At 39.1% G+C, this 25,435-nt stretch overlaps 2 protein-coding genes across 6 annotated transcripts in view; both read right to left on the reverse strand.

Moving 5' to 3' along the window:
• The window catches only part of map4k4 (mitogen-activated protein kinase kinase kinase kinase 4), a 74,289-nt gene extending 69,499 nt beyond the window's left edge, over positions 1-4,790 (reverse strand). For 4 of the 5 annotated variants that reach the window (XM_058623283.1, XM_058623282.1, XM_058623281.1 and 1 more), the window contains exons 1-2: positions 4,520-4,790; positions 4,178-4,243 (exon numbers count right to left, since the gene is read on the reverse strand). In XM_058623283.1, the coding sequence (XP_058479266.1) occupies positions 4,178-4,243; positions 4,520-4,576 (123 nt within the window). In that variant the 5' untranslated portion in view covers positions 4,577-4,790. The remainder of the gene's footprint in view (positions 1-4,177; positions 4,244-4,519) is intronic. The other variant, XM_058623284.1, reaches the window with a different exon arrangement.
• A 1,682-nt stretch (positions 4,791-6,472) lies between these two features.
• Positions 6,473-24,689, reverse strand: lonrf2 (LON peptidase N-terminal domain and ring finger 2). The gene is made up of 13 exons (XM_058621491.1): positions 24,474-24,689; positions 22,089-22,855; positions 17,299-17,417; positions 16,767-16,889; positions 15,959-16,135; positions 15,104-15,320; positions 13,448-13,547; positions 12,865-12,979; positions 12,092-12,213; positions 11,809-11,995; positions 10,683-10,817; positions 10,367-10,516; positions 6,473-10,093 (listed from the first exon to the last, which is right to left on the reverse strand). Exons 2-13 carry the CDS (start codon positions 22,822-22,824, stop codon positions 9,935-9,937), a joined length of 2,340 nt encoding a protein of 779 aa, XP_058477474.1. The 5' UTR covers positions 22,825-22,855; positions 24,474-24,689; the 3' UTR covers positions 6,473-9,934.
• Between the last annotated feature and the right edge of the window lie 746 nt (positions 24,690-25,435).

Genomic DNA, 25,435 nt, shown 5'->3' on the forward strand with positions numbered 1-25,435 from the left:
GAACAACTAACCTGGGTTTAACCTGAATAAGTTATCACTGCAGTCACAGCAAACAAGAGTAAAGAGGACAAAGTTCACCGTCTCTGTGTTTTCATTCAACTGTGGGAGGCAAAAAAATAAATTAGAGCTACAGAAGGAATTTTAAAAACCCGAGGGTATGAGCACACTCAGCATGTGAGGCTGGGAACCCCCCCCCCCTCCTCAAAGGAAATGGTTTAACCCATTTATGACTTGCTGGATTTTCAATGAGCCAATGAGGCGCGACGTCCTAAGGGTTTATGCGATGAACAAACTCATCAAACTGAGAATAATTTCAATCTCCACAGAGGAAGAAGCAGAAAATATCTGTTTTGTTTGTGCTGATATTGCCTGGAGTGGGCGGGGCCAACGGGGAGCGGGTGGATGTTTATGAGGAAGTAGTGAAACGGCGGAAGTCATCAGTGCAGCGAGGAGAAGTTAGTGGCTTTGCTGCGATGGTCAGATTAGAAAACCACAGCTCCGTTTCACTTCTGTCACATGTCAATATGAAATATCTTAATACTAGTAGACGTGGAACTAGGATTAACAAGTGTTTTCCCACTTAAATGATTTGTTTTGGTCCATGAAATGTCAAGAAATCTTTCACTAAACCTCGAAATACACCAAAAATAATTGACTCTTAATGATTACTTTGTGATACGGATCAAAGAAACTAGAAAATATACACATTTAAGAAGCAGAAACATCTGAAAACGTGTTATAATATCAGTGCTGTAACTATTAATTGATTACTAGATTAATAGTCAACTAATTTGAGAACAGACTAATCAATTTGAGTGTTTTTTAGAATAATTCAAACCAGTTTTCCAGCTTCTTAAACATGAATATTTTGTGGTTTCTTTGCTCCATATAATAAAGAAATCATTAAAACAGAATCATTTTGGTTTGTGGACAAAAAGAAGACATTTGAGAACCTTATTATTGACAGAGTTTGGTCAGATTAGAAAACCACAGCTCCGTTTCACTTCTGTCACTTGTCAACACGAAATATCTTAATGCTAGCAGAAGTAGGACTAGGATTAACGAGTGTGTTTCCCCCATTAAAGTTTCACTCGACAAAATGTCAAGAAATGTTGAGAAACGTCACCCTAAACCTCGATATAAACCAAAAATAACAGAGTTTCAATGATTTCTTTGTTCTATTTATAACAAATGTTCTAGTTTCTTTGCTCCATATCAGTTTATCAACTATTCATCGATTACTAGATTAATCGTAGACTATTTTGAGGACAGATTATGTGTTTATTAGAATAATTAAAACAGGTATTTCTGATTTGTGAATATTTTCTGGTTTGTGTGACAGTAAACCCTGCATTATTGTCACTCGCTCTCATGCGCTGAACTTTAGAATAATCCATAATACCAACAAATATTTGAAAACCGAATATATATACTGTACTTTATATTTTTCTTGGAGGTAAATTCAGCCGATAAAATCGACCAATAAACAGAGATAGATGAAAACTGTCTGCTCACATGTTTCATAGAAGATATTTACAATGATCTAAATGCAGTGAAACTGGAGGACGACGGGTTAAAGTGAAAACATCCCAGCAGCTGTTTAGACTTAACATTTCAGACGTTCATCACTGAAAAAACTGATGAAAAAAATTAAATATGGATGACACATGAAGGTCCATCACCTTCTTCTCTTCATGTTGGCAACTAAACAAAAACACATTGGTGATTAAAGGGTGAGGACTTCTCTCTCTCTCTCTCTCTCTCTGTTTTTCTCTCTCTTTCTGTGTTTTGTGGTTCCTCTTTTTTTCCCTCTACCTCCCCCCAACTTCCCTTCCATTTTATTTTCCATCCCAGCAGCTGTCAGTGCACACAGCTGCAGCAGAGCCTCACTCACTCATTCATTCACACTGTGTGCAGTTATTCACCACATCACCAGCCTGAGAACAAAACATAGTTTAGAGTTCGCAAAGTTAGTTCAAAGTCCGCAAAAATAGTTCAGAGTCTGCAAACATAGTACAGAGTACGCAAACACATATAGTTCAAAGTTCGAAAACACTGTTTAAAGTTCGCAAACATAGTTAAAAGTTCGCAAACATAGTTAAAAGTTCGCAAACCCAGTTCAGAGTTCAGCGTTAGTTATCGTAGTTTGAAGTTTTTAATCAAAGTTGGAGGTTCACAATCCTAATTGGAAGTTCGCAATCACAGTTCACAGTAAAAGATTAAAGATTGCAATCACATTTTCAGCATTCTCTTCAATTTCCATTACTGATTAATCTGTTGATAAGTTTCTCGAATAACTTTGTATCTTTTGGGCCATAAAATGTGAGAAAGCATTGAAAAATGTCGATCAGTGTTTGTCAAACCTGTAAATAATGATGTTATCAAATGTCTTATTTTGTCCACAAACCAAAAATGATTGAGTTTTAATGATTTCTTTGTCACATGGTGCTACGGTTCACTTTTCTGTAAGTAAATATAAATAAATAACATGAGGATCAAGTGCACACACACACACACACACAGGCAGAGTTCATCCTCACTCAAACACGTGGTTATGATTCAGTGAATCCTGAGGAAGTGAACTGAAAACGTCAGGGTTCATTTATGTTCCCGAGCATCCGAGCGTTTCCATCGTACGTTCACAGCTGCTCACGACCTCCGACTAAACCACAGAGAAAACACAAACACGACACACGTCGAGGAAAAAAAACCTCAAAGTAAATCAAGATGGCGTCTCAACAGTATCGCTTACACTCCGCTGACAAAAAAGAAAATTACAATTCAACACAAACGGAAACACACGGCCGTGATTGTGTCGTTGCTTAGTTACGGTGACTCACAGACGTTCACAAAGGCTCGCTAGCCTCAAAAATCGTCAATATGTAAAAACTGCAAAAATGTGCATCACAATGTCGTGATAACATAGCATCATGATTTAAATATCACCATAGTATTGTATCGTGGATTCTCTTTCTTACTGCCATGTAAACACATCAGTCTGACTACAATCCTGGATAATTACATTCATAGTCTGATTACTACTGCATGTATATACACTTAGTCAGACTGGAGTCGGACTTGGTGTTGCTCACGTGGTCACTTAAATCGATTTTCTCCTCCGCATGTATACACGGATTTGGCATGTTGTCCCGTTGCCTGTCTTCGTTGGACCACAACCTTAGCTTAATTAAAACTGTGCATGTGAAACTTACTGAGTGAAGCTTGTCAGGACCAGTAGTCCACAAAAGACCAAAACCTGGTCCTAATGAGGCAGAACCTCATTTCTGAGGAACTAGTTATGGTAAAAATGAGGGTAAACACTGTTTATACGGTCCAAATGAATGGAAGTTAAAAGTCTGATTTTAGTCAGACTAAGACAATAATATTGTTTTCTTAATGTCATATAAACAGTCTGACTATGTTAGTCGGACTAACTGGATAATGCGATTCATAGTCCGATTATTCCTGCATGAATAAGCTTAGTCAGACTTGGCGTTCTGCTCTCGGATTGGGCATGCTGTCCGGACTACGGCCGTAGCTCGATTAAACTGTGCATGTAAATGTACCGACAGTAGTCCTTAAATGGGACCAAAACCTGGTCCTAATCAGGCAGAACCTTAAGGACAACACTTGAATGGAAGTCAATGTGGAGTCCTTACAGGGACAGCTAAGCAAACATGTGTGTGTATGATGGGACACACCGGCCTATCCCTACAGATGCAGCAGCAGCATCAACATGAAGCCAAGGCCCTGCTGGTCAATGATGTGCACGAATGCGCAAAGAAACACCGCCCACCTAATGGCGTTCACGTCGGTCAGCGTGGAAACGGCTGTCAGGGATGAACGGATGAGACTAAGTGTGGAGGATGGAGAGAATATTTCAGCAGGGTGTGGATGGGAGGAGGGAGGAGGAGGAGGAGGGAGGAGACACCTCTGTGGGACCAGAATAGATGGACTGGGATTATTTTTTTCTTTTTGTAATAAAGAAAGAAACAATGCATGGATATGAAGGAGCGTAAGAGACATAATCCAGTCCAGAGAATGAGCGCAGGAGGGGCGGGGACATGCTGTGATAACCGTCCTGAGACGGTGAGCAGAACAAACACAACAGTGTGTGTGTGTGTGTGTGTGTGTGCTCCAGTTTCTCCCCGCACACACACACATATAAAACACTAACCTTGTACACTTGTCCATAGGTTCCATTTCCGACCACTTCCACTAACTCGAAAATCCCCGCAGGATCCTGCGTGTGAACAAACAGGAAAAGCGTTTGAATTAAACGGGATTATTTTGTTAAAAAGAAATCAGTGTAATCCTGATTACAGTAAGGGTGAGCTCGCTGTGTGACACCGGCAGCGCCCGGCCTCGCAGCGCCGGGGCGGATATTAAAAACGATAAAAGACGAGTCACCGCAGGGCCGTGTGTGTCCATAGCAGCACTTTTAACGTGGACGTGTGTGAGCATGAGGAGCTAAGTATGCACCCGTGACACTCGTTCACTCGTTCACTCATTCACTCACCCGCAGGGATGCTAGGTCTATCTCCCCGAGACTTTTCGCCGGAGACTCGTTCGCCATTTTCGTGGAAAAACGGTGCTAAATGAGCGGGGAAGCGGCGCGTTTGTGGTCCTCCTTCAAGCGCGTGGCGTGTGTCTCATCCCGGGTGGCTCGGTTTTTAATCCCGCTGCTGGTGTTCCGTGTCCGTGGAGCGTTTTTCCACTCTTTGTAATCCCAGTGTGAAGCTCCGCCGCTGCTACATACCGACAAACTGACTGAGTGACTGAAGCCCGCTCTAACTGCTGCTCTCTCTACCTCAGTCTCTCTCTCTCTCTCTCTCTCTTGTCCCCGCCCCTGCCCTCACACAGGGGCGGTGCAAGACGCTTTACGGCCCCGGGGGGACCTCACCCAGTGTATCTGGTACATGTTTTAATTTATTTATTTATTTATTTACTTTATTCTCTGTCTTTAAACATGTGAATTTCTCCAGTGTGGGATCAATAAAGTTTAATCTAATCTAATCTAATCCTGGATAAATGAGAGGTTTGCATCAAGTGTATGTATATATAAAAATAAAATCTCTGCTAAATTAAATCTGTGGTGACCCCTAGAGAGGGAGAAGCCACAAAAATGGAATTGGAATCACCTCCAAATTGTAATATAAAATTATGAGATTAAAGTTTGAGGAAAAAGTCAGAATTCTTACTTAAAATCATCATTTGTCCTCATGATTCTGATTTTAATCAGTATTTTTTCTCATAAATCTGACTGAAATCATACTTTTCCTCATAATTCTGATTTTAATCTCACAAAATTGAGGTTTTTGCCTCATAATTCTACCTTTAATCCCAGACTTCCAGCTTCTTTTCTGAGTGTCTGTATATTTTCTTTCCAAACAATCTTCACACTCTTGGCCCTAATCTCCTTCCATAGACGACTAAAATACTTTCCTCACTCTCTCCTCCTCCTCTGTCACTCCTTCATCAATATTAATCCCAGCACATGAGACTTTCAGCATCTGTGTCACTGCTGTGTTTATAGTTTATGAAAATAACTCACTCACATTTATAAAATGTAATAAAACTCATCATTGTCTTAGTTTTAAAACTAAAACTTGTCATTTTTAAAAAATCTAAGTGTGATTTATCAGTGATCTCAGTGTGAACCCTGCATGAACTCAATGGCCCTGCGTTTGTTCCACCTGACATTTTATTAACAAACACTGCCCCCTTGTGGTCCACACACACCACTGTCTCACAGCCCACAGAGGATTTTATATAACAACATCCCAGAAAGTGTCTTTGCCCAGCAACAGCTTCACACTGAAAACTAGAATAAAACTCAGAGACAGAAAAATCAGGTTTTACTGCGACCAACCAACTAATTACATGATATATTATAAAATACACAGAGCACATTTTCTTTATTTTTCATTCATTTTAGGGATAATTTTAATAATTTTTTTGAGATGAGGAAAAATAAATGATTCCACTCAAGTGAATGAAGAAAAAGTTTGGCTACAACAGGTTCTTGGTTTTGAAGATGAAGTGTCTGTTGTTGTAATACTGATTTTGGCCAATAGGTGGTGCCATACCACTGCTATTTCATTCTTAAGTGCGTTTAGTTTTTGGGAGAAATTACAACTAAGCAGTTTTTTTTACATTGGTTCCAAGTGATTGTTTTTCCCTCAAAAAGAGAAAAAAAACATTGAATAAATGACTTTTCTCTATCATTATTTTTCCTCAGAATTCAGATTTTAAAAAAGGGTTTTTGCCTCAGAATTAGGACTTTAATCCCATAATTCCATCTTCTTTCTGAGTGTCTGTATTTCGTTTCCATAATCTCATTCCGTAGATGAAGAGACTTTATACTTTTAATACTTGACATATTTGGAAAATTACCCTATATTTTTATTATTTTACTTCCGTAAAAAGAAACATTTGACCTGAAACAGAGAGAGAGAGGGAGAGAACGGAGTTAATATGTGACTTTCTTTATTTTCCATAAAAAATAGGTATCAATATCTCCCCTCCGCAACAAAACCAAGGGAAATGCAGCACATTGTCAACACAGCTCCCCCTGCTGTGCAGAGCCAGCGACTGCAGTGGACTCACAAACATCTGGAAGGAACAGAATTTTACAGGAGACCCAGTTACATTTTCACGCACGCACACACACACACACACACACACACTCGCGCTAATAAATCACACAGCTGTTCTACAAACTACGACTTTGACTCGTTGATGATTCCCTCGAGAAAATGTTCACGATAAAGTTTCGATAAAGTTTCCCATCAGAACAAAAAGGATCCTCGCGCACGGAGGCCGATGTTCGGAATCACCCGAAACCTGCGATGTTTACAACAGCAGCTAAATGTTTAGTGGTTTCAAAACAGAGCTGGGTACGACTTTAAGGAAAGAAAACCTTTATAAACGACTATGCATGTTTATAATTAGGTTATTAACGTGTAATAAACATCAAAATGGTGTCGTAACTGATCAAATATCTATCAATGTTTTACTCATAACAATGAGCTCATAAGTCATTTGTTACAGTCGGAGAAAATGTGTAAGAAAATAAATTGAGGGTTGCAAGCAGAAACGTGGTCTTGCCAAATAGTGAGACAATGAATCTAAAAATTTTATTTTCATTTTTATTTTTTTTCAATAAAAACCTGTCAATAATGAGTTTCTTGAGTATTTAACAACTTATAAAAGTGTTAACAACCATATTTACACAATTTACTAACTCACAAAAAACTTGAGGCAACGAGGTGTTTGCGATTTTGTTCTGTCTGATATTTTAAATTTAACTCAAAATGTAGTTTTAAAGTCGGGATTCAGAGTAAAAATCCCTTCGTATAAAGCTTAAAATAAAACATGATATACGAGTGTTTCTGAAACTTTCTATGCAAAGTCGTATCATTCCGAATTAGTAACTGAAAGTTTAGTTAATTAACTACATTTTCATCTCCTTAGGGACCCATAGATTTTTCCTGCAACCCATATCTGGGTCCCGACCCAGTCTTTTAGAACCACTGCTTTAAAACGCAGAGACAAAGACCAACATTTATGACAGATGACAGTTAAATCGTAAACCCAGAGTCAAATCTACTACATGAGGACTATCCTAAAATCGCAGCATTTGCAGTTCGCTACACTTGAGCCGTTTGAGAAATAGCCACTTTAATTTTGACAAACAAAAAAAATGGTAATGAAGATCGTGTATTGGTTCCAAAACAAAATCTGGAACTCAAACGTACAGGGGAAAAACAGAAACAAAGGTGCTCTAAACATGGTCATAAAATTAAAAAGTCGCATTTTAGAGACAAAACATGTTCGCGATCATGTTTTTATCGTAGTGACAACATTGAGTTAAAAATAGAAAACAAACAACGATAACGAGAGGGTGAATTAAAACGGAGGTAGTACATAGTGCAGGGGTTCCCAAACAGTGGCTAAGGGATCGTCAGATGGGTCGAGGGAGACTTTTTTTGCGGTCCCCAAACAAAGTGTCATGTTTTTTAATAACATGTCTAAAATGACATTTTTATAGAAATAATTTGTTTACCGGTTCAAAATAAATAACAAACGGGTTAGGGTTTACAAACGTAAATTTGTCACAAAGTTACAACGAAATTCGCAGGATTGTTATTGAAAAGTGGGTCCTCTCATATGTGACGTTCATTTTCCTTAAAAATGTAAACATATTTTCCAAAACGGACACCACTTTTCTCTTGCGGAAGTTGAAACTAAAGCTTATTGTCTCATCGACTTGCATTCAAATTCTTACAGTCGCCCCCTGGTGGTCAAATACTACTTCGCGGGCTTCACTACGTCCATTTTTTACACACACAGTTGAGGATTCATTCTGTGTCTTGGTGAGAAACACTTTGACGTCTACTTCAGAGCGCGGTGACTGAGATGTGATGCGTTCAAATGCACTGGGAGAGAAGAAATTCAAGGGACAGAGAGAGAGAGAGAAAGAAAGAAAGAAAGAGAGACAGTTTTTCTTAAATAAAACATTAAAAAGGCCTCAGAGTAACATTGATATACATAGAAATCACCCAACTTCAAAAGTTCACCACACATTTACACTTCAGGTTCATAGTTAAGAGAATATAAACAAACAAATAAAAAAAAAAGGAAAACAAAACTAAAACCAAGTCTGTAGTTTAAGTCCAGAGTTCTGCTACAACAGGACAGAATAAAACAATCCAGATCCGGTGAATCCGAGAGGACAAAGCTTCTTCTACGTCGTCTTTCAGGACATGTGGAGCACAGTGTTGTGGACAGTTTGTTCACAGGGAGGGTGAAGGACGGGGGACGGTGGGGGACATGAGTCTGGAGTCTCACCACTTATCCATCAGACGATGAGGTACACGCTGCTGCCGGCTGAGGCGGCTGCCAGGGTTGGTTTGTTTGTTTTTGTGTAAAAAGGTGAATTTTGGCTCAGGCAGGAAGATTTCAAGTGACGCAGACGCTGTTCAGCACGACTCCGTCCATGTAGTGAAGAGAGCGAGAGAATAAAAGTACATTCACATGTGTGTTCAGGAGTGTTTGCTTCATAGTTCAATGGTGAAGTTGGTGTTTTTTGTGCCAGCTCGTTTGTAACAGGACGCTTTGTTTACTTATTACTATTTTGTCACAGCTCAAGTAAAAAAAATACTGCTTTGTTTATGTAACAACAGGTGATTTCTGCTTTTCTGAACTTGGTCCTGAGCCTCACTGGATGCACCGGAACACGACTTTGGCAAAAGCTAAGCCTCGCACATAATGATGCACAAAATGATTTGTTGGAATTTCCTGCCGACTCTGACTCTGAAATCCTCTGGAAACTGATGAAAAACATTATTCACGTGACCAAAAACGAACGTAGCGTCACAGAAATATGTTACAAGTGTAAAAATAACACAATTTATTTATTTGTGTGTTGTTAGGTTTCCTCGTTCGCGATTATCTTGATAACGACCGTAAAGCTCGATCAGTGCGTACTCTGAAGAGAAAGTCACGTTTCCTGCGACAAAGACGCATCCAGTGAAGCTCAGGCTCGTCCTCCGGCTCAAACTGTGTTTGTATCTGTAACGCGGTGAATGACCTGCACTCGTAAACCTCCGTAACGTCCGCCTCATTCACTCATTCACACACACACATTCACAGCAGCTACAGGTTGGCTCCATGTGCTGAGTCACGATGTGGTTTTTGATCATTCAGAGTTGAGTGGAGGAAAAAATATCATCCAGACGAGACCGAAATGGAAGCGACAGGACTCAAGCGGATGAGCAAACACAGGGTGAGAGGTCACTGGTTTAAAAAAAAAACATGTGGTAGTTCAGTTCAGCCAGTCACACGCGTCAATGACCTATGAATGAGTGAGTGAGTGAGTTGTTGAACTGCATAGAAGACCGAGAGTTCCCCGCTCAGTCTGCTGCATCGATCACCGCGTCCTCTTCCTCGTGACAAAGATGAGGACTCTGCGGATGGCGAGGAGCCGGCCTTTGAGCGACGTCATGGACAGGATGGTGAGCTGTGCTCGGTTCTCCAGGGGGAGGACGGCGAGCAGCCACCAGGCCCACGCCGGACCGCTGGGACTGGACTGAACAAGAGAGAGAGGAAGAGAAGGAAAGAACACTGAGTAAGTGATTTTGACCAGAGTGACACAAGAGTGGACCAGAGACCTGAGGACGCCCTCAAAGATGAATATCTGCTTCGTTTACATCTGATTTGATTCCACATTCAAATGAGGCCTGAATCTGATCCCACGTTATCTGAAACCATGTGTTTTCTTCCCTGTGCCACAGAATGCAGTAGCTGGTTTTTACCACAGAGAGGCAGTAGAGACACTTTAACTGACTGGGATTACTCGCACCTGTGGGTCGGGGTCTCTGCCGGGCAGGTGACCGAAGTGGCTGTGTATCTGACTCTTCATGTTGTCCTTCAGCGACGTGAACCAGTTGTTGGCCTGATCGTACACAGCGTCGTGCAGCTTCAGCAGCTCCGTCAGCTCCTCGCCCTCCACCTGAGAGGAGAGGACAGATGAATGTTTATATGTGTGGTGATATGTTATGTAGCACAGCAGAAGAAGAGCTCTCTCTTGTGCTGCTTTCAGGGACAAATGGATGATTCAAACACAGGCCACTCGCACCCACACTCCTCCTTCTCTCTTTCTCTCTCTGTCTGTTCACCTTTTTGTCTTCCAGGTACTCGATCTTGGCCGTGTTGTATCCGTCTCTCTGTCCGTGACTGACGACCTTGAAGCGAGACCCGCCGATGGTGTCGACCACAGAGCGACCGTCTGGAAAGAACTTCACGTCTCGCACCTGAAACGCAAGGTCAGTCTGGATTTAGATGAATATAAGACAAAGAGTTGGATTTGATAGAGAGATAAAGAGACATCGATAGACAGATAGATAATATTTTAGCTAACTTTAAGCTAACTAGATAGATAATATTTTAGCTAACTTTAAGCTAACTAGAGAGAGATAATATTTTAGCTAACTTTAAGCTAACTAGAGAGATAATATTTTAGCTAACTTTAAGCTAACTAGATAGATAATATTTTAGCCAACTTTAAGCTAACTAGAGAGATAATATTTTTTAGCTAACTAGATAGATAATATTTTTAGCTAACTTTAAGCTAACTAGAGATAATATTTTAGCTAAATTTAAGCTAACTAGAGAGATAATATTTTAGCTAACTTTAAGCTAACTAGATAGATAATATTTTAGCTAAATTTAAGCTAACTAGAGAGATAATATTTTTAGCTAACTAGATAGATAATATTTTAGCCAACTTTAAGCTAACTAGTTAGATAATATTTTAGCTAACTTTAAGCTAACTAGAGAGATAATATTTTAGCTAACTTTAAGCTAACTAGGTAGATAATATCTTTAGCTAACTTTAAGCTAACTAGAGAGATAATATTTTAGCTAACTTTAAGCTAACTAGACAGATAATATTTTAGCTAAATTTAAGCTAACTAGAGAGATAATATTTTTAGCTAACTAGATAGATAATATTTTAGCCAACTTTAAGCTAACTAGTTAGATAATATTTTAGCTAACTTTAAGCTAACTAGAGAGATAATATTTTTAGCTAACTAGATGGATAATATTTTTAGCTAACTAAGCTAACTAGAGACCTAATATTTTAGCTAACTTTAAGCTAACTAGTTAGATAATATTTTTAGCTAACCTTAAGCTAACTAGATAGATTATATTTTTAGCTAACTAGATAGACAATCTTTAAGCTAACTAGATAGATAGATAGATAGACAGACAGACAGACAGACAGACAGACAGACAAATCACCTGCAGCATACAGCCGTAGTCAGCGAATCCCTTGAGTTCATCAGAAATGCACATGCCAAACTGTTTAGTCCCCGTCTCCATGGATCGTCTGATCATGAGACGATAGCGAGGCTCAAACACGTGCAGAGGACAGGGGATGGTGGGGAAGGCCATGGTGCACACAAAGATCGGCACTTCCTGGTTCAAACTGCGAGAGACGACGCACACAGAGACACGTGTGAGGAAAAACTACAACTTTAATACAAAAGAGAGAGAGAGGATTTCAGATGTGAGTGAAACTGACTTGGACAACTCCTTCATCTCCTCTTCGTGGATCTTCTTCCTCTCTGCCAGCTCGTCTCCTAGGTAACGCTGCAGCACTTCCTCCATCAGCAGGGTTTTGTTGTAGCCCCTGGTGGCCAGATACTGCAATGAAAACACAGGGAGACAATTTTTTTTTGAATCATGAAATACATTTCAAAATAAAATTCCATATCCAAGGCTACATCCATACAACTGTTGTCATTCAAAATAACATAAAAATTCTACTTCAGATACACGTCATTTAGGGCTGCAATCATTAATTGATTACTTAATTACTAACCGATTGTTGTGTTTTTTTGTAATCAAACAAGATTTACGATATTTCAGCTTCTTAAATATGATTATTTACTCAAACAACTAATCTATTAATTAAGAAAACAACCAAAGGATTAAACAATTATTAAAATAGTCATTTGTTCACAGCACACTTCCATTTTAGAGTCATTTTAGGCCCAAAACCAACAAAGTTTGAAACATTACTGGCTCCATTTGAGTTATTTATCAATTAGTAACTATGTGCACTAACATTCAATCTTAAAATACAAATAACTTATGATTAACACTATTTTAATATAATTTTTAAGGTTGGAGAAATAGAAAAACATGAATTTCTTCTAAAAAATGTTATGTTGTATATGTTTTAATAATAATATTATACAATGCTTCTGTAGTTTGTGTGTGTGTGTGAATTCTAAACATGTTTGTCTTCATACAGGACTGTGTGTGTGTGTGTGTGTGTCTCACTGTGTGTACCTCAGACAGATTCTCCTTGCACAGAGGACAGTTGTGGTTGTGGTCCAGGCATCGCTCGAGACATTTGAGGCAGAAAGTGTGTCCACACGGAGTGGCCACGGGCTCGTAGAACAACCTGGAGGACAAAAACCAAATGTCAAATATAATTATGTTATTGATGTGCGGCACACTCTGCATGTGGACGAGTGATTGTCCTCTGGATCTTGGTCAAAGTCAGTGTTTTTTTTTTTCAAATTTGGAAACTTAGTTGTAGTTGGTAAATACAGGGTTCTCACACCTTGGTTGGCATCAAATTCAGGGACTTTTCAAAGACTATCCAGGACCAATTCCTTCAAATTCAACGACCTTTAGAGGCATTTGAGAACCAGTTCCCTCAAATTCAAGGACTTTCCAGGACTAATTCAAGGAAAGAGTAGGGGGCGTCATAACAAACTAGGGAGACATTTACCTAGATATCAACTTCACTTTTTTCTTGTACAAAAAAATCAAGCACTTTCAATGACCCAAATGAAGGATTTCAAGTTTGCATGGGAACCCTGGTGTGTGTGTGTGTGTGTGTGTGTGTGTGCGTGTGAGCAGTCACCTCATGCAGAGTGAACATTCCATGTCTCCACTGTCCAGCAGCTCAGCAGGAAACGTCCTTCCTCCTCTCACAGGGACACTTTGAGCGCCACTCCCCTCGTCTGCACAAAAGAAACAATCGAAACATCAAGAAAATTGATTTGAGTTTGATTGCGTTTGTTTGTGTGTTTTCATTTTAAATCCTGTGTTCAAAACGATAAATTCCTGCATTTTACTGTGTCTGCAGCTAACAAATAAACATGGTCCACTGTCGTGATGAGGTCACCTTTTTATCTCCTCATATAAACGCCACAGTTCAACTGTTTTCACTAAAATCACACTGTTCATATAATAAACACGACTGCTAGATTATTACATTATAATCACATGTTTAATCAGTGATTACATTTATAAAATCAAATCTTTCTACTCCAGTGATGACCTGATATGTGCGTTTATGCATTAAGTTACTAAAGTTTGTGATATCGGTATAAGATACTAAAGTTTGTGATATCGGTATAAGTTACTAAAGTTTGTGATATCGGTATAAGATACTAAAGTTTGTGATATCGGTATAAGATACTAAAGTTTGTGATATCGGTATAAGATACTAAAGTTTGTGATATCGGTATAAGTTACTAAAGTTTGTGATATCGGTATAAGATACTAAAGTTTGTGATATCGGTATAAGTTACTGACGGTTGTGATATCGGTATAAGTTACTGACGGTTGTGATATCAGTAGATACTGACGGTTGTGATATCAGTATAAGATACTCAAGTTTGTGATATCGGTATAAGTTACTGACGGTTGTGATATCGGTATAAGTTACTGACGGTTGTGATATCAGTAGATACTGACGGTTGTGATATCAGTATAAGATACTCAAGTTTGTGATATCGGTATAAGATACTCAAGTTCGTGATATCGGTATAAGATACTCAAGTTTGTGATATCGGTATAAGATACAGACGGTTGTGATATCAGTATAAGATACTCAAGTTTGTGATATCGGTATAAGATACTCAAGTTTGTGATATCGGTATAAGATACTGACGGTTGTGATATCGGTATAAGATACTGACGGTTGTGATATTGGTATTGGTCATGAAAAAGTGGTATCGTGTCATCTCTAGTCGCAGGTAATGCCTGTTGTGATTTTGTTGTTTTAAACCGACATGGCACCGGTCAGATCATAAATCTCAAGTCTTTAAAAATGGAAGATTTTATACACAATGCTTGTAACGAACACCCCATAAATCCAGGTATTGCAGTGTTGCATGTAATTGAGTTTGTTCTCTGGCTTCTGGAGCAGTTAAACTGGTTTGGTTTACCGCCTTCATGTCCATGAGCCAAAAACAATCACAAGTACAGCACAGTTTGTTTCCTGAACTCATTGCGGTTGCCTTTGTTTCATTCCCTGCGTCATTGACAGATATTTTAACACGATTATATTTTTTGGCAGCGTGTTCATGACCTAATTCAAACTCTCATGTCCTCACATTCAAAGGCAGATTGTCAGTGCTGGATTTGTTCAAATTCTAACAAAAATCCCTTAGTAAACAAAAACATCTGTCGATTATTAGCGGGGAAAACGGGGGGGGTTGAAATGGGTTTAGTATTTATGAAGACAGTGATATTCAGGGGATCACAGTGTATTTTTAAATAAATCTCAGACCAGGTCTGTGGAGTTTGGATGGCGGGTTGAAGGTCGCCGAGGGTCCGTCACTGCCGAGTTTCCTCTTAAGGCCACTGGGGGGCGCCCTGAGTGCTGCCAGAACGTTGGTGAGGCTCTTGGTGGAGCCCTCGTCTGCAGCCGGGTCTGATTTGCTGGTCGGGAATCTGGAGGACGAGTTGTCCACGGGGGCGTTTTTAGTCACACTGAACTCTGAGTCCTGCACGAAGAGACACAGACAGACAGACGGACACAGACAGACACAGAGACAGAGAAATTGGATTAGAGCATAGTGAGACGATTATTAAAGGATGATCCATCTGTCTGTCACGCTTTGCTCCAGGGAAACTCTCTGTGAGGATGTGAATAGAAAATACCCACAGTGTTTTCTATTTAAGATACAGTTTAAAATACACGAGCTAAGACCAGCTAATCGGACGGCTGTCTTCGTCCCGGTGTATGTGCACTATTGTACGATTGTGTCCGACTTCGCTACGCTAGGTGGCGATATGTTTGTTAGTTTCAGACATTTTCCAGGTTTAATCCTAACCCTTAAAGACTTCAGACCAAAACAAGTTAAGCTGGTGACTAAATTACTACCATGTAAAACAGATCTGAAAGGATTTATTCATATTCTCACACTAGAGTGACAGAATCACCTGAGATGAACCTGCTGACAAAAACACACCCACATGTCAAATATAATGTTCTTCACCTGAGGCCATGTTTGCACTCATTATGCAAATTTAAATCTCAAAAGAAAGTTGTTTCCTTCCACGTCACGTCCACAACAGAAGGACAATTATTGTAAATGCAGGCTCCAATTTTCTTAATGTAAAAACTGCTCAGTGTTTGTACCTGTGAGGAGGAGGAGGAGGACAAGGAGGAGGAGCCTGGTTTCTGCGTGAGCGGCCTCAGGGACATGAGCAGAGCCGCGGGTTTGATGAGGCGCGTGGCCAACCCTCCCTGCAGAGGATGCAGCGGCGTCGTCAGCTCCTCGCTCTCGAACACGGACGAGAAGAGCTCGCTGAGGACCTGCACGTGGAAAAACACGGGGAAAGATACTCAGTTCAAGGTGATCGAACACGTTTAAAAACGATTAAATGCACTTTAAAAAGGTCCAGTTTGTAACATCTAAGAAAGTTCATGGGCAAAAATTCAATACACGACCCTTAATTATCCTTGTAAATTGTTTTAATACGAAAACTAAATGTGTTTTTGCAGCTTTAGAAAAAGATATTTGGCATCTTGTGCCACCATCTTGTTTGTACAGCAGCCAGAACAGCGGGTTATTATGCAAATGCAGAAGAACATGCTTTCTGGTCTGCAAAGGCCACCGTAGCTCCCTGAAAGCACTTGAGAAATTAAGAAAATTGATGGAAGACTCCGCCTTTTTGTTGCAATCTGCAGTCCCACCATTAGATGTCACCAATTCTTACAGAATGGACCTTTAAAGGCCTTTTCCCCCCGATATATTTATAAACATAGATGAAAGAGTTCATAAAAATGGCAAATAAATAAGATTTAAAAAAAACATAACTAAGGTTTTCAACCTTTTTGTTCTACAATAAGTAAATAAAAAAACAGAAAATGGTACAGCTGTGTCACTTGAAAAACTACACCACAGAGTATTAATCCATGTATCAACGAATATTTCTTCTCTTACCTTCTGAGCTTCCAGTTTGACTTTGGTCCAGTTGGGCTTTAGCGCCACACACAGGATGTACTCCTGTAAGGCTTCGTCATGGCGACCTGCTTTAGTCAGCGCTGTGGCTTTGAGATAATGAGCCTGAAATTATACAAAATATACAATTAGAAAGTTTTATTCTACTCTCTTCTGTTAAAAAAAAAAGACTATTTAGTCTTCTAGTCAATACTTTTTCTTTTCTACAAAATGTTAACATTTCTAAATTTAACTTTTATCCTTAATATCAAGTCATAATTTGCACAATAAGTTACTGTTTTTGAAAGTTATATTTTTATTTACAATACGGTAACATTCTGTATCTTTTAAAAACTAAACTCAAAAAACTATGATGCAAAATGTGAATAAAATGTGAAAGTTAAGTAACATTTGCAGCTCAGTGAGGACATAGTTTTAATGGTGATCATCACCACAACCATCACAAAATTATTTTTATTATGATATGTGTTTATATTCATATATTCTTTAATTTAATAAAATAACAGTGACTCACTTTAGTCCAGAGTGGTTTAGTTGTGCAGAGGCTGCCGGCGTCCTGCGCCGCCTGACTGAAGCTCCTCATCTCCATGTGCAGCTCGGCGCGCTGAGACAGCAGTCGACCTGAGGAGGGCGCTGTGCACCACAGCAGAGATAAAACACATACACAGTCAGAATGACTTTTTCATTATATTATTGATTTACATTCATTTCCAGGAGAATTAACCACAATTACAAACTAAACCAACCCTTGTATTAACCTAAGATAACAATAATTCTATTCATAGAGGCCAAAATAACACAGAATAAAATCAAAATTAAGTCTTAACAATGAAAATAAATGAGTTTCATTAAAAAAAACAAGATAAATAAAATATTAACACACTTGAAGGCTTTAAAAACTGTAATTAAAACATTTAAAGTTACCAATAAAGCTGAAGCAGATCTTGGAGGGAACTGTATCGATATATAAATCCCAATATCGTTCTTTTTAAATACTTTCCATAAAAACAATGTTTACATTTTTAGTTAGAATATTAACATAGTTTTTTAAGCTTCTTAAATGTTGTGCGCCAAATAACAAAACAAAATCAGAAAAACTGAATTAGTTTGTGGACAAACAAAACAAAAGATTTGAGAACATCATTATTAACAATTCTCTGACATTTCATGGCCCAAACAACTAATCAGTTCATCAGGAAATTAACCAACAGATTAAGGGAAGACGAAGAATACTCGTTAGTTGCAGCCCTAATTCATTTTTTTGTATGTTTATCTGCTTCTATGTTGCACTTTTAAAATAAATAAATACAGACACAGACACACACCATCAGGTCAGTGCAGAGACCTGACAGGGGGTTGGACCAGATTTTCTAGGTCTGGCTCAAAGTAGGTCAACACTGTTACATGTGACATGAGACCCATTTCACGTGTTGCTTAAGGGCCATGTAACTAATGTTATTGTCGTGGTGATGGATGGATGGATAATAAGTGACCAGTCGCCTCTGTAACAGGTTATAACTTTTATAACTGTCCTCAAACAGGTTAGTGTGTCACATTTTGGCCAATGGCAGACTTCCCATAAACGCACGTTAAAAAAAAAGAAAAAGGTATGGAACGCACCAAAGCACCTGACTGTGACCTTTTTCTTTTCACAGTAAAGCATGTCGCTGCAGGTTGATCATCAATATTACTCTGTTGCATTTATGTGACACTTTATCAGGATTTATCCTAATTTTATATATATATATATATATATATATATATATATATATATATAAATATATATATATATATATATATATATATATATATATATATATATATATATATATATATAAATATATATATATATATATATATATATATATATAATAGGATAGAAATACTTTATTCATCCCCAAGGGGAAATTGTTTTAACATAGCAGCAATACAATAAATATATATATATATATATATATATATATATATATATATATACGCACATATATCTTATGATTGCCCTCATTTTAGTCCAGACTATCTGATTTCCTGATAAATTTAGGCTCAAACTGCTCATTATTTGGCAGTCAATCTATTGGTGGATATATGGAACAGCTCACTATTTGGCAGCACATTTGTAAATATTGATAAATATAACAATTCATTATTTTGCAGGAAGTCTTTTGGTGGATGCATAGAACGGTTCACTATTTGGCAGTCAGTCTCTTGGTGGATATACAGAAGAGCTCGTTATTTGGCAGTCAATCTCTTGGTGGATGTATGGAACAGCTACTTTTTATCAATCCTTTTCTTTGGGAACATTTTCTGACATTTTACAGCCCAAACAACTACTAATTTAAGCAAGAAAATACTCATTAGACTGATAAACAATGAAAATAATTATTAGATTTATCTGGTTCAGGTTTAGTTTAAAGTTTAATGCACACAAATCTGTGTTGAAAGTATGAAACAAAATCTATGGAAATACAATTTTTGTAAATACAAATGTAAATAAAAAACTGAATTAATAAGAAGAAATGACAAATATGAGACAGATATTCACATAAAACGGGTGCAAACATGGACTCATTGTGTGGCTTCAACAGTAATCTGATATATAACATGTTATGAAAACATTTTTTTTTATAACTTTGTGGTTACAAAATGTCCTGGTTACCTGTTGTCACAGGCGATGCTGTAAAAGACACCAGTTTGTGTTTGTATAACGCCTGAAGGCTGAACCAGGTGAGACTATTAGTCACGTGTGTCTCAGTCACATGGTGCTGGTGAACACTGATGTGGAGCTGACCCACTAAGAGCAGCAGCGTGTTCTCAGTGGGATTAACGTGTCACATGACCATGGTTGTGAAACAGCAAGTTAGATAAAATAAAGATGGCGGAGAAGAGAGTCCAGAGTGGGAGAGACATAAGACATGTCCAGAAATAACAGTCACATGATTTTTGCACAGTTAAAAACAAGTTTCTGTGATTTTTTAGCTTCTTAAATGTGAATATTTTCTGGTTTCTTTGCTCCATGTAACAAAGAAATCATTTACAGCTGAGTCATTTTGGTTTGTGGACATTTGTGAACATGATTTTTGAGGTTTTGGGAAATGCCCACGATCGAAACAACTAACGGGTCAATTGGGAAAACAATTATCAGATTATTTGATTAGGAAAATAAGCGTAAGCTGCAGCCCTGCCCATTTTAAAACAGGTTATTTCTCCACTCTATGGACCTAAACTAAAATGGGTTAAATGGGTTTTAAGTCAATAACTTAAAGTAAAGTGTTCTGCTCTTGGGTCTTGTCCGTTACACAGCATATATAATATTATTCATAATCCATATCGCAGCCATATGTTTGATTTATATTAGAGCTGAACAATTAACTGAAATACAGCTCAAACCATTTTAGATTAATTATTGTCTTGACCTATACAATCTTATACTACAGACTGAAGACGATTATTTTCATAATCGATTAACCGAGTAATTGTTTGGTCCATAAAATGGCAGTAAATGTTGAAAAATATTGGGTCTGAATGATGATGATGATGTTCTCAAATGTCTTTTTTTGTTTTGTGCAATGATTTCTTTGTCATATGGAGTTAAGAAACCAGAAATTATGCACATTAAAGACGCTGAAAAATCAGAAAACACTCAAAAGAGTTGACGGTTAATTTAGAAATCAAGCAGTTGCTTCAGCTCGACATCCTTGTTTCTCACAGATTTGCACAAATATCACACAGTAATCATTTGAAGTATTACCATTCCTTCTGATTTACTTATTCAAAACCATTCAACCCCAATTCATATCCTGATGTACGTCGATATTTGGATGATATAAAACATAACACAGGTTTTCCCTGGCTCTGTTGTTGCAGTGACAGCATCTCATCACTGCTGACTCACAGAGCACAGAGGAGCCTCCTGCTGCTTCTATTGAGAAAACACCAACACAAGGAACCAAAGCTGTGAAGACACTCTGCCCGTCTGTCTGCTCCGTGTCCTTCACAACACAGACGGCATGAATCAATATTGATCCTGACACAGAAATATCTGGAAGGACTCCACGCCAAGACTGAAAATGACAAAGTGTGTGCATTTGTTCTATAAGATGCCTAATATGTCCTTAAATACATAAACTGTGTATATGACGAGTGAAACCTGGGGCTTGTCTTGACCCATTTTAGTTTGCGACACTGCTATGAAGAGGACGGCGAGGAGGACGAGGAGTCTGCATGGTTCATCTTTCTCTGAGGATTTAAATTGTGCCACATGAGACTCGCCCTGGCACAGAGTTTATGAAACACACCACCACCACCGCCGCTGCTGCTGCTTTTATGTAATGAGCAGAGGGCACAGAACATTCTGTATCTGTGCGCAGCCAATTCATGCAAAACACTTGTTTTGAAACCGAGACAACCACAAGTGGATGGATTAACCGGTTTGCCGTTAATTTAGTAGCAGACATGGGCGGATTATTGCATCATTACTGTGCCAATTATTACACATTTGTATTCTCAGAAACTTAAATATAAATGCTGCTTAAATCACTTCACTTTTGTTATAACAAATGTTGTTTGGATCATTTGTTATATTTTACCACAAGAAACCACACTTACGACTGACTTCAGCATATACAGGTCAAACTCTAATGACAGCCACAAGGGAATAAATCATTAACAGAGCTTCTGGGATTATTCCATTAACTGATTATTAATGGTTGTTAACAATTGTAGTGTTTTTCCTAATGAATAAAACAAGTTCTCTGGTTTCTCAGCTTCTTAATCTTAATATTTTCAGCATAGACATACAATTAGAACAAAGAAATCAGAAAATAATGAGCTGCAGCTCGTAACAATTCGTAAAACGAGGAGATATCTCATGACAACGGCCACTCTCATCTTGTAATTAGGTTGGCATTATGTAAATGAATGCAACACATTGTGATTAAAATGAGTGGGAAAACAGGGAGATTTGAATAAATACTCAGTCTATTGTGACCAGAAAAGACTCCGACACTGTTTTCTTTCCTATCAAGATTCTATATAAAAACACAATAGGGGCAGAGAATGAACAGAAAAAGAGAAGTGTGTTACTTAGGTAATGAAGTCACATAACACTCGACCTCAGTACAGTCTAAATATGGTAGGGGGCGCCAACGACACCATGCAGACAGACTGGAGAAAGTAGGTCACCTGTGTTTTACACTGCACTCTTCACTGGATTTGAAGAATTCAAAAACCTAAAATAAGATTTTAAAATGATGTTTGTTTTCACTGTTCACATGAATGCGTGTGTGTGTGTGTGTGTTTTCTTACCTAGATCCACGGCAGCATTGTACTTCTCCAGAGCATCAGAGAGGCTCTGTTTTTTCCACAGCACCTCTCCTTCCAGCCACAGGCCACGAGCTTTGCTCTCGGTTGCAAACAGTTTGTCCAACAGCCCGCTGAGAACCACGTTGACCCGACGCGCACTCGGCAGCTTGTTCCGGCACTGCACGCAGTCTGCGACGGCCTCGTCGTCCAAGCAGTGCTTGCAGAAAGTGTGTCCACACTCCACGGTGGTGGGCTCGTGGAGGAGACACTTGCAGAGGCGACAGGAGAACAAGTCCAGGGCTTCGTCTTCTTCACATTCCCCACTACTTTCAAACCCATCTTCCCCACTACTACTGCTGCTGCTTATACAGTGGCCGTTTATTGTCCCAGTGAGGCCCAGCTCCTTCTCGCGCACAGTCCGGGCGATGGTTTCCACCAGGAGTGGAAGCTCCTCCGGCCGTAGTTTACAAAGACTGGCCGCCGTGCAGTAAGAGTCCAGCGCCTCAGATATGCGTCCAGCCCGGGCCAGAGAGTCGGCCTTCCTCAGACACAAGCCTCTATCCGGCTGCTGCAGGTCAGCAAGCTGTGAGCTGTAGATCTCTGCAGCAAAGGCGAAGTCTCCGGCCCGGGTGGCCTCCTCCGCCACCTCCAGCATCTCGGGACAGATTCCCGCAGCTCCAGGGTTGGAGAGCGGGTGGACGAAGATCTCGCCCTGGTGAGGCCTGATCCCGGTCTCCATCTTCCTCACTCGGATTGGTTCACTGACAAGTCTGTTGTAAAAAAAAAAAACAGACCAAACTCCCCCGATCAGAATTAAATTTTAAAACAGAAATGCTGGAAGTCATTCTAGAAAAGGTTCTTCACACTAGATCAGATGAAGATCGCCAAACTAGAGACCACCACCACATGTTAGACATCATGAGTTAAATAAAAAACACTAAACCTGTTCTTTTAGAGTCAAAAAAGGCCATAATATATAAAGGTTTTTTTTTTAATTCAGGTTAATCAGTGGATCTATTGTACTGGAGGTTCCTGTCCATGCTTTGTGACGAGCCATAATTCATTTAGTTTTATATTAAACTAATATATTTATCAATTTAAATATGATTTCACTTACCTAATTTCATGCCCAGTTGAATTTAGCCATGGAGAAATTGAGGACATATGTTTTTTAAGTAATAACAAAACATTTCAGGACGTACGAGCAGAATAAGTAGACGTTTTTGGCCCGTGCTCTCAACCCGAGGAAGGAATTCAAACCATTTTCAGCTTGTGTCCTTGAGAGACTTTAAGATTGAGAATGCCAACAATCAAATCTCCCCCAATGAATCTCCTTATCTTAATGCTTTTAGGTGATAATAATCAGGGTTTACACCCAAAAAAGAAACATTGATTACCTTTATCTGCCCAATCACTTACAAATACCTCAAAGAAAAGCAGCTTCACTGCCATTAAAACGTCTCCCATGACAAATCTGGACCCTGAAACTAGGTTAGGAATAATTCCCAGTCAAGCCGTGCAAAATAGAACGTCTGTAAAACACTAAAATGAACTAAAATGAGCTCCATTGGCTCTCCAGCTGTGTTGACAGTAGATATGGCTGCTGGCAGGAGCCACGTCTCTGTTTTTATTTACATACTGGAGAAGCAGCTCAACCTCCTGCTCCACCAGCCATTGGCAACACGGATTCAAATCTGGATTAAAACCAAACTTCACAATAAAAACACACAAATATGAACCAATTTTAAACAGTTTAGTTCGTTTCAAACACAGAATTTAAAGAATTGTAGCTAAAGGAAAATGTCAAAAACTCTCTTATATGGCAAAGTTATAACCATTCATTTAACAAAAACACCATGAATTCAGATCTAACCAATTATTCTGTGTGTTGTCGCTTTCAGTATCAGAAAAAAAATCACTTTTAAATTTTAAACGATTGCGCAAAAAATTACAAAAACACAACCCTTTAATGTGCGAATGTTATGAAGTTTTCCTCTTGTAAAGGCTGTTTATTTAAGTCCAAAAACTAAAAACGAACAAACAGAAGAATCCCAGAATAATGTCATTAAAAAAAATATATATATTTGTATATAATTAATGTGTTGTTAGAGTCTCCGGAGCTGAAAATCCTCTGCGCTTAACATTAGCGAGTAAGAAGCTTAATTTAACAAACGCTCTCTAGCGCAAACAGCACTTTGCGCTACATAAATGTGAACTTTAATTGTTATTTTAAAAGTTGGCGGTGCCAAAAAGTTGATATAATATTAACATTATGAGTAAAAACCCATCCAGAAACAGGCTCGCGTTTGCTCCAGCAGAACCGCAGCCGTTCCCGAGAGCAGCGGCGCAGCGAGCTAGGCAGCTAATGCTAACAGTTGCTTCACCCACCAGCGTCCGACTCCGGAGAATGTGGGGAGACACTTGTCCTCAAATAGGTCCGAAAAGCTGGTGTGTCTCCACGCATCCGTGTGTGTCGTGTCCTCCCATTTAGAAGCCGTAAAAACAAGCCCCGGCGAAAGGGGAGCCTCCATAGCGGAGGTCGGGGCGCTCCATCTCGGACGCTAGCCGGCTAGCTTCAAAGCTGCTAAAGGTTGTTGTCGCCTCTTTGGATCTCATGCGATTCGCCCGAGCGTGCCCGCGGCGTCACGTGACGCGAGTGCCGCGCGCCCATTGGCCCGTTAAGTGGCTCACTTATATAACGCAATGTTATTGTATAACCCGCTCACAGTGACGACAGCACATGAGTTAGTTTTTGAACTCACGTCAACAAAACTAACACAATGCTCCGCTTTTTTTATTTTTTATTTATTTAAACAATCTAGTTTAACACGTGATATTGAAACATGTGAAATGTGTGATTTCCGTTTGACTGTGTCTGGATGAGGGATTGGTGTATTGTTTATGTAAGGCTTTATATAAGCTGGGGCTCAGGCCAAGGGCTGGAACTGCTGCAACTGCATATTATCTTCTCGAACTACAGTTCTCAGAGTGTGGTGCGTGTACCACCAGTGGTACGCAAGCTTCCACTGGTGGTACTTGGAGGAAAATCAGAAATACTGTTCTCCTGCACTCTCAAAATTCCAGGGAGGACATTTTGGTGCATGTGCAGAACGACAAGTCCAACTCCAGTCTGACTAAGTGTATAAATGCAGTAATCGGACTATGAATCGTATCCGTTATCCGGGTATGTTAACCCGACTAAGACTAGCTCGATTTTAGTTGGACTAACTTGTTTACGCGACATTAGGGAAACCGAATTATCATCGTAGTCTGACTAAAATCTGACTTTGACATTTGAAAAAAAAATTTCCCTAATTTGTACCCTAACATTAGGATTCATTAGGTCTCCA

Source organism: Solea solea, chromosome 2 (genome assembly GCF_958295425.1).
Source record: "Solea solea chromosome 2, fSolSol10.1, whole genome shotgun sequence".
In the NCBI taxonomy this organism is placed as follows: Eukaryota; Metazoa; Chordata; class Actinopteri; order Pleuronectiformes; family Soleidae; genus Solea; species Solea solea.

Bases quoted from the DNA above. Each gene is read 5' to 3' on its own strand.
- lonrf2 (XM_058621491.1), bottom strand. From the start codon at position 22,824: ATGGAGACCGGGATCAGGCCTCACCAGGGCGAGATCTTCGTCCACCCG. The intron at 17,418-22,088 runs GTAAGAAAACAC...TGTGGTGCACAG, and splicing joins CAATGCTGCCGTGGATCTAG to CGCCCTCCTCAGGTCGACTG. The intron at 12,214-12,864 runs GTACACACAGTG...TTTTCATTGCAG, and splicing joins GCAAGGAGAATCTGTCTGAG to TATCTGGCCACCAGGGGCTA.